The sequence below is a fragment of the Adiantum capillus-veneris genome, chromosome 15 (genome assembly GCF_014529385.1).
Source record: "Adiantum capillus-veneris isolate H3 chromosome 15, ASM1452938v2, whole genome shotgun sequence".
In the NCBI taxonomy this organism is placed as follows: Eukaryota; Viridiplantae; Streptophyta; class Polypodiopsida; order Polypodiales; family Pteridaceae; genus Adiantum; species Adiantum capillus-veneris.
This window is the reverse complement of record NC_140945.1, coordinates 135,535,940-135,551,706: the sequence shown is the minus strand read 5'-3', so window position 1 is coordinate 135,551,706 and position 15,767 is coordinate 135,535,940. Positions and strand designations below refer to the sequence as shown.

General features: G+C 39.4%; 1 protein-coding gene across 2 annotated transcripts; it reads left to right on the top strand.

Moving 5' to 3' along the window:
- The first annotated feature begins 2,680 nt into the window (after nt 1-2,680).
- LOC147441544 (putative ADP-ribosylation factor GTPase-activating protein AGD6) lies at nt 2,681-5,246 on the top strand. Of its 2 annotated transcripts, XM_086483150.1 has the most exons (4): nt 2,681-2,837; nt 2,988-3,867; nt 3,979-4,068; nt 4,404-5,246. In XM_086483150.1, the coding sequence occupies exons 2-4, from the start codon at nt 2,992-2,994 to the stop codon at nt 4,941-4,943; spliced, it is 1,506 nt and encodes a 501-aa protein (XP_086339276.1). In that variant the 5' UTR covers nt 2,681-2,837; nt 2,988-2,991; the 3' UTR covers nt 4,944-5,246. The 2 variants fall into 2 exon arrangements, with proteins under 2 accessions (XP_086339276.1, XP_086339275.1); XM_086483149.1 differs by having other exon boundaries at nt 2,737-3,867.
- Nucleotides 5,247-15,767: the final 10,521 nt, after the last annotated feature.

The following is a 15,767-nucleotide window of genomic DNA, read 5'->3' as shown; positions in this document are numbered from 1 at the left end:
TCTCATCCATCATAATGCTACCTGGGACAGCCTCATTGTCATGAGTGGCCTTGGCCCTCTTGGCGGTGACCTTCTCCTCCATTTGGCGGCTTGCACTTGTTCTTTTGAGAGCCATATTATTTATTTTTATATAAAATATGCTTAATCATTAGGAAAAGTATTGAAAACTCAAAAGGTTACCGTGACAATTTTCACAACAATTTTTGCAATTTATTTCATCCAGTTTTAAGAATCTAAGCTTTTTTATTGGTTTATACTACTACAGGTAATATGTTTTGTCGATTCCTAATACCTTGATTTAATGCACAAATTTATCACATAAATTTTTGAGCTAGTTTTCTAATTTTCCCTTTAGTTTATAGCCAAAATTAGAGCATTTTAAGAACAATAAATATCTAAAGTAGATATCTGATCAAGATATTTTTATCATAGATTTTTAGAAGTTCTTTTCAACTCTATATATTATCACATAATTTTTAAGTTATTTTATTAATTTTTGCAATAAAAAGAAATTTTTAGACTTGGTAGCTACCTAAACTAAATATCTAATCAAAATATTTTTATCAAAGCTTTTTAGTACTGTATTATAACTCAAAACATTATCACATAAGTTTCTAAATTATTTTACTAGTTGTCTTCTTCAACTTTTTTGTTAAAAATAGAGAATTTTTGGCTTGATAATTAACTATACTAAATATCTCATCAAGATCTTTTTATCATGACTTTCTAACAATGAATCCTAAGCTGAACAATTATTTCATATTTTTTTGAGTCAATTTACTAATTTTCACTTTTTATTTTCTACTAAAAACAAAGAGTTTTATATGAGGTAATAAGAAAAACTAAATATCTAACGAATATGTTTTAAGCACATCTTTCTAGCAATGTATTCTAGCTCTACAAATTATTCCATAAGTTTTTAAATTAACTTACTAATTTAGCACTTTAATTTTTTGCTAAAAACAAAGATTTTTGGACATGGTAATTAGCAAAACTCATTACCTAAAACATACATTTTTACTTTGGCTTTTTAACAATATATTCTAATGTTGAAAATTATAACATAGTTTTTTGAGTTAATCTAGCAATTTTTCCTTTTAAGTTTTTGCTAAAAACAAAACATTTTGTGTATAGTAATTAGATAAACTAAATAGTTAATAAAAATAATTTTATCATAGCTTGCTAATAGTCTATTCAAGCTCTAAAAATTATCATATAATTTTCTAAGTTAATTTACTAAAATTTCCCTTTAACTTTCTATTGAAAAAAAAACTTCTAGGCTCAATAATTATCAAAGCTATCAACATAATTTTGAAATGACTACCACGCTTACTAATAGTGTAAAGTTTCTTTGATAATTACCTCATGGATTTTTAAGCTATATTTCTAAAGTTTTTGTTAATTATAAGTTAAAAAAAGACAATTCTACCTCTAATAAATATCAAAATTAAGAAGATTACTTGATATAATTTTCACAAAATCTTAACACTATGTGGAAGCTCAAAAAATTATTTCATAATTATCTAAATTAATTTAGTATATTTCCTCTTATTTAAAGCAAAAAAAAGAAATTTCAACACTAATACATTCTAATAATTATGTGAATTAGTGTTCTTACTCTGTGAATCAATAGAACGAAGTACATAGAATGAAGTTAATTAACAATAGGATTTCTAATTTATAATGTAAGTATAAAATTAAATCTAAATTAATTTATCTTTCACTAATCTATGAGGAATAGGGCTAATTACCTTGATTAGTCACTTAGAGTTTTGCTCTTTTAGTGACTTTGAAAATACTCTCTCTAAGATAGAGAGAAATTTCTAGGGTCTCCAATTTAAGAAAAACTGTGAGCTCTCCGAGCCTTTTAAATCATTTTGGAGGATGTAGAGGAGTCAAGGGCGACTCGTAGGAATCAAATGTCCGGAGGCAATGCAAGCGACAGTGGCCATTAAAACTTCGAGGAGATTGGAGGGCTAGAAAATAGAGCATCCACCATTGTCTCTTTGCAAGCCGAAATCCACATCGGGTTTCCTTGACCTATATTACAAAAAATAAGCAATATTATAAATTATAAATTGGCCAAAAAAGCTACTACGCTCGTATTTTTGCACTTGACAGTAAATCCACAGTGTTTACCAAAAAACATTTTAGGCACCAATGGAAAAAAGGAGAGCATCTCCCGGTTTTTAGAGAAAAGCTGGTTTCTTTCAAGGTGACCCTCAAATCAACCAGGAATTTTCAATTTTTGTCTTTTAAAATAATGGTTAAGGCAAGAAGCTTTAAGTGCACCCACATGGTTCAACCCTTGAGACATGTGGGTGTGGGTGAGTGGGCGCAATCACGTAAAACTAGTCGAAGCAAAGCTTCGAACGGCTACAATAAAATACAAGTAAAGGCCGGTTTTCTGTGAGCACTGGATCCACTCACATGTCATGCCCTATGAGTGCGGAAACTTTCTCCCCCTTCCCCACACAAACACACACACACAACCCCCCCCCCCCCCCCCCCCAAACCCAAAAAAAAAAAAAAAAAAAAAAACCTAAGGTGGGAAAAACACACTTTTTTTATTTTGCAAACTCACAATTGTGAGTGAATTATATTGAGGAGCCCAAAAAATTACAAGGTTTTGTCATGGTCATGTTAAGCCATGACATCATCCACGGATCATAAGAAAAACACACACATTTATCCAACCCCCCTTTTCACAAATCAAAATTGAATTTAGAGTCAGGAGATGAAAATGACCGAGTATTCCTAATTCATGGGTACACCTAGGGTTCACTGATCTGCATCGACATATCCCCTGCGATATCCTCCATTACTCAACGAGAAAGGTCAGCCGCTTCTGTATTTTTGCTGTTGCCCACAGTTCATTTGGAACGCTGTAGGTCATTGCATCGGATCTCCATCGAAACGCATCTTCTCACCTTTTTCTGCTCTTCCTCCGCTTGTGTGTGTGTGTGTGTGTGTGTGTGTGTGTGTAGATTCATGGCCTCGGCGGTTGCGGCTGCCAGGCTCAGAAGTCTCCAATCCCAATTCGCAAACAAAACATGTGTGGATTGCGCGCAGAAGAATCCTCAATGGGCTTCTGTTTCGTATGGGATTTTTATGTGCTTAGAGTGCTCTGGCAAACATCGTGGGCTCGGTGTGCACATCAGCTTTGTGCGATCTGTTTCCATGGATTCTTGGTCCGAGATCCAGCTGAAGAAAATGGAAGTAGGTGGTGGCAATGCTGCGCTTAATGGCTTCCTTGCACAATATGGCATTCCGAAAGAGACAGACATTGTTGCAAAGTACAACTCAAAGGCAGCTGGCATTTACAGGGAGAGAATTCAAACCCTTGCTGATGGAAAGCCATGGCAAGATCCGCCTGTAGTGAAGGAAAGTTTAAGTAAACCGAACCCTTCACATGGGTATGGTAGGAGTGCGCATGGTTCACAAGGGCATGGGGAGCTGAGGAATAGCGGATCTGGATTCAGTGTGAATGGAGATGCCAGAAAAGGTGGGTTTGGATCGGATGGATGGGACGATTGGGGATCCGATGCAGCTAAGAGTGGAATGCGAAGGAACCAATCAGCAGATTCAATTGGGAGTGGGGGTTCCTCTGTTCCAGTCAGATCTCATTCAAACGAAGATATATACTCCAAGTCCCAGCTTGCTGCATCAGCTGCAAACAAAGAGTCATTCTTTGCCAGAAAGCAAACAGAGAATGCAAATCGTCCGGAGGGTCTACCTCCCTCTCAAGGTGGGAAGTATGTTGGATTTGGATCCTCCGGAAGCAGTCGGCCTCCACCTCCTCCTAGTGGGGTGTTTGCAGGCAGTAGTGGGGATGTTTTGAAGGATACTGTCTCGCTCATGACTGAGGTATGCCCTGTCCTATGTTGTAATCTGTACACCCCCTCACTCCCCGCTCTCTTGCTTTAAAAAAAAAAAAAGAAGCCCCAAAGAAGTTGAAGATTTATTGTTTCCTCACAGGGATTCAGCCGCTTCTCAGTTGTTGCTGCATCAGCTGCCCAAACAGCTGCTGGTGCAGTCCAGGCAGGAACCAAGGATCTTAGCACTAAGGTATGCTGTAAACAAACAGTTCTTGTTCTAGCTGATTTTACTATATGAGATAAGGGTATACATTGAATTCTAAATTTTCGATGTTAACTTTGTCTATTTTGCACACGAATTGTCTGTACAAGCATATTATTCAAACTCATATGCATACTGCAAGGTCTCTTCATTAGTTACTCTTCAGTGCTATGTGTCTATGTCTCAAGCAGGGATTCATGGTGGTACTCTTAAGTCAGTGACTGTCACAGCTTCATAGTGTCAGGTCTAAATGTTATGATATGCATTTCCTCCTTGTGTTCTGAGGTAGACACTTTTCCTGTGGTGCCTTTTTTGAGCTGTAGTATCGTGAGGGTGGCTATGATCAAAAGGTGAATGAAACAGTGTCGGTTGTAACTGCCAAAACCTCCGAGATAGGCCAGAAGACATGGGGGATTATGAAAGGGGTGATGGCATTAGCATCTCAAAAAGTAGAGGAGCTCTCTAAAGATGGGGGCCCAAGCTGGATGGCAGGTTACCAACAGTATTCAAACAGTGGTGAGAATGGTTTGTTATCAAATGAAGGTGGGTATGGGCATTACGAAGAAATCAAACAAGGCAAGGAGGACTATGGGGGTAATCGGTGGGACAGTCGGAACCAGTCTGCGACAAATAAGAACCAAAGCAGCAAGGAAGGCAACTTGACGAAAGAGTCTCCTCAAACTTTCAGCAGCAATTGGGATGATTGGGATAATACACCCACAAGTAAAACTGCGGTTAGTACAGGCATTACGAAAACCTCTCATACGAGTGTGGCCCCCACTGGGGGAAATGATAGTTGGGCAGGATGGGATGATGTAAAAGATGATGGCGATGATGACTTTTTTGGCGGATCGCGACGCTAGGTGCATCAAAATATTGGGATTACCAGGTGATGGAATGTCGGCATTAATTGTGTGGCATCTGTCATCACATTATTTGAAAGGCTCTGGCAGCGTGTTCTTTTCAATTCTTAGTGTCTTGGCCATTTCAATAAACAAGACAGATTTTGCTGCTTATTTCTTGTGATTCTTATTTCTGTTCAACAACTAACTGGCCTCACTATGTATATGGTAAGCTCAAAAGCCTCAATTCTGTTTGTAAGCTTTAGGGAAGAGTTTATCTGTCTAGTTTCGTATGTTGAGATATGGATTTGTGGAGTGAAATCACATTGGGCTTTCGGATGGTACTAACTTGTCCTCATGAAAATGATTAATTTTCGTTTGAAAACTATCATAAGGCCAACTCCTTCACATCTATGATGGTGTTTGGAGGTAGAGCCTTCTATGGGGCACTCAAATTTGTGATGTTGTAACCATCAATGTATTTTTGGCTGGAGGTGTACTTACCAACGATTATCCCAAACTGCGCTGAGTAGAGTCTGCATTTCAGTTAATGGCTTTTGAAAGCCCCACCATTTACTGAATTGAAAGACTCACAATGGTACAAAATATTTCCACAAGTATTCAACCAACTGTTGTCACTGTAGTCGGCTCTCTTATGAAATATAAGCACCGTTCAGACTGCTCAAGGCTGGAAGTGTGCTTCATCTTCCTTCTGTGCAGGAAATGATGTAACTATGTGAGTCGCCAACAGTGCACTTTTCTTTGCCAGCAGAGGGCCTCTCTATAGCTGATTGGCTCCATGCTGAGCGTTCCTCGCATAGGTGGGATGACCTGCCCGGAACACCTTCACACAATGTCTTCCTTAAGTCAGTATGCTAGTGAGGATTGCAAGGCTCGTGGAGAAGGAAGTGTGAACCAACTTACTGCTCTCTCATTGGTCCATGCGTGGGCTGGACGTGTGCTGTGTGAAGAGTTTCCAGAACTATGTTATGCTCTTTTTTGAAAAAGGTTTTTTGCTTTCTTTTTGGTTGTTACCCAGAGTGAAATAAAACAAAGGTGTATCTGGGCGGCTTCAGCCTGCAAAGGACTTTGATCGAACTCCCTTTCTGCCAACTGTACTCTTGAATGAAAATATACTGAAGGGAAAGTATAAGGATTGTTTAGGGCATAAAGTGGTACTCTGTTCGACACGAATGTTCCTAATACAAGTTGATTGGTTTTGTTTGCCAATAAGACAGTTTGCAGTGGAAAAATTATGCAAAACAACACTTTCACCAAACTAGCAGGCTCTGTGAGCATCTAGATGCTAGCGCTCGTCACTAATCTGCAGAAGTGCCAACCTGCAGGACGGAACCCACCACCAGTGGTAATGGTAGCATAAATTGTGTGACCATTACTTTACTTGCTAGAAATTTGCAGAAAATTCAAGGTATGTGTGTCTAGTTTTAAACACAATGTGAGTATACCAACTCTTGGGCACTGATGATGTGAGTCGGGATGTCATAGCTGTTGTCCCAGCCTAGGCATGATGAAAGGGAATAATTTTATTCTTCCTGTTTGGAAAGGCAGCAAAGTTGAAGTCACATATTGTCAAGTTTGACCTTTGTACTATTTTGGTTACGTTTTTCCTTCTCTAGGTAGGTTCGTAATAGTATTCATTTCGAGTATTTACCGTACATTAGGATTTAAGAATTCGTTCCTTTAGAAGTTGTGTGGAGTCTAATTTCTAGGATCAAGTTTGTGATGCGTTATTTTTGTTAGTTTGAAGTTGAGTACTTGTTTCAAGTTAGTAAAATAAGTTTCTTTATCTTATTTTGCTAATGCCCTTTTCTAAAAGCATTTCTAATTTTTAATACTGAATCAAAAATCCATAAGTCATATAATTCAAGTTGCTTCAGCTCAGAATTTATTTTTTAAGAATTGAAAAAAAAAATACAAAACAATTCCTCAATTTAGGCGAAGATAAAACATGCTTCAACTTCACATATAAAGTAATGATTTTCCCTCTTATGGTTAATTGATGACTTTTTTGCAAGAATCTAAAACAATGAAATTCTTGTAAAACCATGGCTTTCCAAAAAGCATATTAGAGTTAAAAAATCTTCACGGAAAGAGAGCAAATCAATTGTGGGATTGGGCTAACTAGCTCTGCTTGACTAGGATCACGAAGTTGACCTTGTAAATGTTCTGGTAGAAAGTTCTCAAAGGTTCATGAGATTGTCATGGAAGGAAGTTTCTATCATGTCAACATCGTTGGCACTGCCGAAGGCAATTGATAATGCATCATTTTGAATTACTACAAAATTGTAGCCTTGAATCTCAGGTCACAAGTAGAGTTTTTTCTATTGCAAGAACCCTCCAGTCTTTCTGCGCTCGATGTTTGCACACAATAGAGAGAGTGAGACAGCGCTTTTTTGTTACAGTGCGGGGTGTAGTTGAGGAGGCTGTAGGTACTCTCTCTCTCTCCCCAACAATGCCATTCGTCCCCATGGACACCTTAGGTTGTGGAAAGAGTGGACTTGCATCAAGGAGGCAACTTGAAAAGTGTCACCAATTTGGAGACAAGAATAACGCTATTGTTAACAGTAATAACTCTCGTCACATTGAGAACAGTTGAAGGTTACCTTGAGGAAAATTGAAGGCTTGAAAAGCTTGTCAATTGTTTCGATTAGATTTGGATGGTGCATCATTGGATTGCCTAGAATGGGATAGTAGCGGTAGTTTTGTTGGCCATAGTTTTCTCTCAAGAAAGCAAAGTTTTCCTTTCATCATGTGATAGCCAAATAGCAGCATGATCTATAAGGTCTTGCATCGAGGAGACTTTGATCTTCATACTTTTTTTTTTGGGCAAAGGAGAAGGTAATTACATGTACATTCTTCGCATTGATTGGCCCAGGTATAATCTTTGAAAATTGAAGCCAGTAAGTAGGCCTCCCAAAACTTTTAGTTGTAGACATCCAATGTCTCCTATGGATACATGGTAAATTAATTCCAAGCAAAGAGGATGTGGAGCTAAAAAATGGTAGTAATGATATTTGTTAGTCCCTCGACGGATCCATCCTGTTGCACACATGACATGACACAAGCCATTACTCACGCAAAGATGAGCATAGAGAGCGAGCATCAGACTCACCTCCTAGCCATAGAGCCAAAACGGACTCACCCCTAAGCTTGGGAGTTCGCACCTAATGGGCTAGCCTCTACCATAAGGGTTGGTGCCCATAGCACCAAGCGGGTGTGAGGGTAGAGGTGTCAAGGGTTTGAAGTCCAAATGTGATGATCACACAAAATGTCTTACAAATGAGACCTCAGTTACATTTCTAGGACTTCTTAATCGTCTTTCTTAACCTCCCTTCAACTAAGGGTGCGCCTACATGCATGATCGGTTCACACTGGTCGGACATATTGCAGGCACTCATCCTAATCTCAGGGGATGTAATATTTTCCCCCTTATATTTAATTGTTGTCCTCATCAATATCCTCGGTTATAAAACGGGGGAAACAACTCTTTAATGAGTGTACTAGTTCCCAAATAGCGTTCGACTCATGTCAATACTTTCACTTGATCAAATACTCCAGGTAAGAAGCCTTTCGAGATCGCTTGACCTTTTGATCCAGAACCAATTTGGGTTCAAGTGAAATATAACTAGTGGTATCCTCAAAATTCGGGACTTCCTTCATAGGAATCATTTGTTTATCCTATCCCAACCGCTTCTTTGAGCGGCTAACATGGAACGCAGGAGGACAGTAATGTTGGAGGGTAGATCCAATCTATAGGAGACATCACTAATCTTCTTGATAATTTTGAACGGTCCACAAAATCACGAAGATAATTCCATGCATTGAGCAATAAGGATTGTTTCAAAATCCTTTGGTACTTTAAGGTACACCCACATCCCCTTTTGAAGATTACAAGGTTGTCGATGCCAGTTAGCATAGAAGATGGCTTGATCTTGGGTGGTCTTTATGCTTTCCTTAGCGATCGCAAGCATTTCTTGCATGTGGTGCAAGAAATCGACCACGGATTGCATATTTACCCCCATAATTCCAGTAGCAATTACAAAGAATCTAGACGGCATCATGATACGAAATCCATAGAGATGGTAGTCCATTTCTTATCAGGAATTTGTAGAGGATGTAGTAGTCCAGCACGTCGTTGACATTCAATTTTATTAAGCTCATACTGCACGCATTCTCGCACATAAAGCTTTCATGTGCGGCCAATAGAAGTATTGGCTTACTAAGGCCATTGTACAATTTTATACTAGGGTGTCCCACGCTTGGAGCATCATGACACTCAAATAAAATCTTCTTGCGGATATCATCATTGCTTAAAAAGTAATCCACCAAGATGGAATACTTTTTTGCTACCTTTCTCTTTGTAGCCAGCCGACGGGGGCGTGCAAACCGCCATTTCTTTTTGAGTGATCTTATCTCTCTTGTACTCATTGCCATATCTCACCAAAGTGAGAATCTGTCTGGCAATGCCCCTTGAGAGAAAGATAGAAATCAATCGAGATTTCAGTGAACGAAAGAACATTCACCTTTGAGATGCTACTAAGGGCATCGACCACCGTATTGGTAGTGCCCTTATGGTAGTGTATCTCACGGTGGACCACAAACATCAAGCTGACCACATAGATATTTCAATGAATGAAGTGAGCACCATAGAGGTAATGACAAAAAAATTTCAATGCATGCATGACTACCAATAGTTCCTTCTCCTGTACAGAGTAACAAGTTTGCATGTTCGTGAGCTTGCAACTTTCAAATGCTACAAGTCGACCATCATGATAGAGAACAACACCCGTAACATAATCAATGGCCTGTTCCACCACAACGGGTTTTTTCAAAACCACTATTTGCAACATCCGTGCAGTTGTAAAACAAGTTGCTTCAATGTTTGAAAACGTTGATCGAGATCATCGGTCTAGGTGATAGAAGGACTAACACTACGTTTTTTTGCTTCTAACGTCCTTTAGCAACGCGTAAAGTGTTCAACAATTTTGGCATGGTCTTTGATGAATTTCCTAAAAAACCCGTAAAACCTAGGAAAGATTTCACTTGCCGTATGGTTCATAAAATAGGCCAGCATAACGGAAGGTCAGGTCACACTGATGGATGGGGAGACATTGACAAGCCTCTAGTCTCTATGATCTCGCGGCTTATTAGAGCCAAGGCTTCAGTACCACATGACATTATTCGAGCAGAGCTAGCTGCCCCCCCCACTAGTGATTGAGGAACTTACCAGATCAGTCTCCTTTTTACACCGCTTGTGGGACCTCCCAGAGACAGATATGCCCATCGCCTAGCACTTGATTCCTCTCAACAGTTAGCTTTGCAGCAGTAGGGAGACACAACATGCTGGTATGGGGAGATGACATCATGGTTTTAGGTACATGAGTTCAGCATGGACAGATTGCCCCCCTTCCTTGATGCACCCTTTCTGACTCTTACACAGTCCGAGATCACCAGGCTCATCTGCCAAGACCTGATTCAGCTAGATACTAGGAGGACTTGGATACAACCTCAAGAGTTGGGCACAAAGATGTCTTTCTATAGAGAGCAATGTCATCATGGTTCAAGATACATAGCTTCAACATGTACAACTTACCTCCCTTCCAATACTTCCTTGATGCACCATCATTGTCTCTTACACGGGTAGACATTACTAGACTCATTTGGCAGGACCTGACCTAGTTGGACACCAAGAGGACATGGATAGAGCCGACACAAGAGTTGGGCACGAAGATGGCTTTCTAAAAAGAGCACCTTCTCCAACTCACAAGGAACGGGTTTGTGATTCGACCCAGCTATATGGATCCACATCTATCTCATAGGTTACGGTGCACCCTTGGTTGGATACAGACATCTTCACACGAGCTTGAGATCAAAACTAATAGATTTAAAAGGGATACCAACAGCCAACGAGATATGCTCCCTATGCCATACAGAGCGAGTGACAGTGATGCATTACATATGTCACTGCACACTGTATTACAAGATACGAAGTCGCGTCCACTATCTATTTAGAGAAGGATCCGGACCCTTCTTTAGAGTCATGAGCTATCAAGACCAGAGATGTCTTGGGATGTATCTACTTGAATTACACAGACACGCAAAAAATTTACTGAGGATATTTGATAAGAGACTTGGATTGTTTCACAAAAAAATTCACACTTGGATTGTTTCACGTACAACTTCTCTCGTTGTATAATACGTAAGACGAGGTGAAGTTGTTACAGATGATCCTCGAATGTCCGCGGCTATAAATAAGCATGTCCTCGATGAAAACGACAATCCACTTTCCTAGATATGGACAAAAGAGCTCATTTTTCATATGTTGGAAATTTTTGGGAGCGTTGGTCAATCCAAAAGGTAAGATCAAGAATTGGCAATGTCCATACAAATCACTGAGCGAAATGGGATTTTTGGGACATCATGTGAGTGGTCGTATTTGATGGTAGCGTCTTGGTGACATATCTTGCACTCGAGAGTCGATCCATAAGGCCATCCATCTTAGGCAACATAACTTTTTTGACTATGACTTTATTGAGACCTTTCTAATCTACACAAAAACGCATCTCGACGTCCTGTTTAGTGAGAAGAACATGAGTGCCCCAAAGAGACGTACTAGGCTCAATAAAACCTCTCGCAAGATAGGCCTTTAGCTACCTAGCGATCTCATCTTCCTCTTTCATGCTAAACCTACAAGGTTTTCGAGATGCAAGATGGCTACTCTATCTTACGATCAAGTATGGGCCCACAAGATGGTGGAAGCCCATCTGGTAAATCTCATGGAAACACGTCAGCAAACTCTGTTAAAACAAAATCTAAATATCCTTTAACAATAGCATGGTGATCTAACAAAGGAACATCATGCTCAAACGAAAGCACATCAACATTTGAGCTATTAAATGACAATGAAAAGAAAACTCAATGTTGGAATCCTTGCTAAAATAGACCTAGACTTCAACAACAAGATCATGACACCATGTATCAAAATCTTTGGTTGAAATAAGGTTTACATTAGAATGGGTGGTCCCAAAAGATGAAGAGCCCTTGACCACATGATACACACCTTTAAGTTTGAAAAATATATTGTGAGATACATAATCTACCGACATAGAAGTTTTGTTATAGGGCATGCTTGGAATAATGTTGTTGCGCATTTTGGGCACCCCATTTTTTTAAAATTTTTACATATGGACATGACGTCGTATGTCAAAGGGGTGTGTGGCTTTCTTTTTGCAGGTTTTAATGCTTTGCTTTAGCAAGTGCATGTACATGCAGTGCAAGTCGCTTGACTAGTGCCAGCTGGCGCATTGCCTTTAAGTGCTAGTTAGTGAGTTTTTGAAGTATCTCATGTATATAACTTAAACAAAAAGGTCTCAATAAAGTCATAGTCAAAAAAGCCAAATATAAAAAAATTTAATCCAAAAGCTGATTTTTTATATTTGGCTTTTTTTTTGTATTGGTTTTTTGGATTGTTGTGGATTCTTCATGCTTTTTTATGCAGTTTTTCCCCCTCAACTCGCCTTGTCTAAATGTAGTCGTGCCATGGTAGCTTGCTATTCACACCAATTTGGCACATAGTGGTACATAGATTTAGAGTTTCCATGGTGGTTTTTAGGGTGTGTGTGTGTTCTTATAGATTCCCAAGGGATCACCTTTGAGTTGTGGTGTTGTGGATGCTCTTCTGATACGGTTTGTGGTGTTGAATTTGTGTCTTGAGCATTATTGGGAGATTTGCTATAGAGGTGCCCTTTATTCGTGTTTTCCCAATAGTGTTTTGATGCCTGACATTGAGGAACATTCTCAAGTGACCTTTATGTATTAGACCTAGATACAAGATGTTGCTTGAAATATTTCAAGAGTTGCAGGACTACATCAAACCTTGAAGATTCTGATGTAAAAGATGACAGTACAAAATGTTTCTTGTTTGCAAGTGTTTGTCTGCAATGAAAGACAAGTGTTGAGAAAGATTGTGTGCAATGAAAGTGCTCAAAACATTTGGAATAATTGGGAAAAGATAAGAGATGCTAATAGTTGGGAAAAGATAAGATATGCTTTGTTTACTTTTAGCAAGAGTCTTGTGGATAGATTTGGAAAAATATGAGGTTATGGAATGAGGATGATCTATCTCACGTACCAGCAAATATGCATCCTATGTTTTGAAGGATTTTTTATCTAAAATTCAAGATTGAGAAATCATCTATAGAAGAATGTATGGATAAGTGGACTGATAATGGTGATGACTACATGCTATGGAATTTGGTTAGTGGTATTGAGGAGAAGAAGGTATGCATACTACAAAAGGATGGGCATATGAATTCAAAGGATGATGCAAAGAAAAGTGAACCATGTTATGACATTTTAAATGTTAAAAATGTATATCCTCTTTGGTGAAGGTATTAGTGTAGCTTCTCAAGGATACATGCTTACTGATGGAGGCAATCATGTAGATAATAAAATGTGTGAAGAGAGGACCTTCATAGAGGTTAGTAATGTTGAATTATCTCATGTACATGAAGAGAATGTGGGTTCTCATCTCGAGAAGCATGTCAATATAGAATGTGTGCTTCATAAGCCCTTGGAAGAGATAAAAAAGGATGCCTAGAAAATGGATTTAGATCAACATATGCCTCATGGTAAGTGTATATATGCATGCTTTGAAGGTGTTGAATGCCAAGGAGGATAAGATTGACATTGTGGAGGTTGTCATGTTGGCATGGGCTCTTACATGAGAAGATGGTTGGCGTATGTCGAGAGTTTTGACTCAGAGACTGATTTTTAGCTTTCTTTTACTCATCATATGCCTCAAAATCATCCTTTGATGGTCAATATCATGTGCTTAGATTTGGGCAATGTACATTCAAAGTCTATGTATGGTTCTTGTGATGCGATATGACATGTACAATTGCATATGAAGGAGGGAATGATTGAGTCAAGAAAGAAAGATCCTTGGTAGCCTTGTTTCAAAATTTTCATGATGGTTTTTCTTGCTATGTTGAGGCATACAATGGCCTTGCATGGTGCTTAAAGTTTTCATGTAGTACCGTGTATTCTATGCAAGAGATATCCACGTTGTTATGTTTATTGGTATCTTATTTTTTAGGGTTTGTGCCTAAGCCCACACCATGGAGCTCTCCCCTTACTCTACTCTGTCTAGATTCAATGTATTTGCACTTTACCCTTGCCTACTTGATTTGGTAGATGCCGATATGAATCCTACACATGTCATACACCCACACCCACACCCACACCCACACCCATATATGCATACCCATGAGTTTGGGCTGATATGGAGCTGGATCTTGAGCCTTACATCATCTATGATGTCACATGATGCCTCCTCTAGGCCTATATAATGCCCCCCCATTTGTACTTGTTGGTTGAATCAATCAATCCTATTGTGCTATACTCTTGTGCATGGAGGGATTAAGTATTGTGATCAGTATGTGATTAACCATGCTTTCCACTACACCATGAATGCTACACATCTATCCACCATAGCACACACACTCCACATGTGGTATCAGAGCCTAAAGCTAGGCTATCTCTATTAGCCTAGTTTTGGGCCTTGTGGATTTGAGTAGGCTCAACATTCTCACCTAAGCTAGAACATTCTAATCCCTCTCTCTTGTTTGGATGGTTGCTATTCATACCTCCCTTGCATGTAGGTTCTTGCACAATAAGATTGGATTGACTCTTGCGCACGCACGTATGTGTGTAGCTGCTTTTACTTAAATAATAAGACAAAAATGAACTTTAACATTCAAAAGACAACTGGCTTTAGAGAAAAGGAAATGATTATCAAGCCCATTTTACAAAACCGCCAGGCATCTTTAGGATAGTAAATGATAGCGATAGAGCAAAGACAGACTTCCTTACTATTAGGTAAAGGCGGTGTGCCTCACCGTGCTTTGCCCATGTCTGTTGGCCAGAGTCCGGTCGCCCACATTTATCTCCTTATTATTTATACATACAAAGAATAAGGAGCTCTCACTCATTCTCACATTGTGCTCATACAATGAGATTTGGGAGCTCCACCCACATCCTCTGTTCTCTCTCTCTCTCTCTCTCTCTCTCTCTCTCTCTCTCTCTCTCTCTCCCCCCATGTATGCACCACATTCGCGCACTCACAATTGGTATCAAAGCTTTGGCGATGCGTGCCACGGCTTCTCCACGAGACGGAAGCAACGGAGCTCAGCTATGGCGGCTTGAGCTCGGCGGAGGTGGATACAACTCGACGGTGTTAGATCTCAACTTAGGCATGTATATTCAACTCGTGTAGAGCTTGTGTAGCAAGCCACTGCTAAATTTTGCAGAAAAAGAGAAGGAACAAGAAGTGTTGCAGCTCGGTTTTGGCTCCCAAAACATTATTTTTTGCATATCTCCGTCACACGAAATCGGATAGATATCATCCAAGAGTCTAGTTGAGGTTTTGGCACATTCCGGATGCAATGGTGATGTCTCTTTTCTGAAATTATGATCTGAATTATAGCAGGTGCAACAACAACAAGTTTATGTTGCATTTTTGGGCCGAAAACAAAGGTTTTTGGCATCTCTCTCACACTCGGACTCGGATACATGTGATCAGGAGTCTACCCTGAGATTTTGGCACGTTCTAAACGTGCTGCTCATATCAGAATATTGAAATTTTGAGTGTTGAATTTTCTATAGTAGCCTGTCAACAATCTCGACATATCGAGATTTTGCAATTTGATTCCTACAATGTAGAGAGTGATGCGGTTTGCATCTTTGGCTATGTATGGCACACTGTTGTGCTATTTGAGAGAGAATTCACCTTGTTTTTGCGTATGCAAGTGATACTTTGGGATG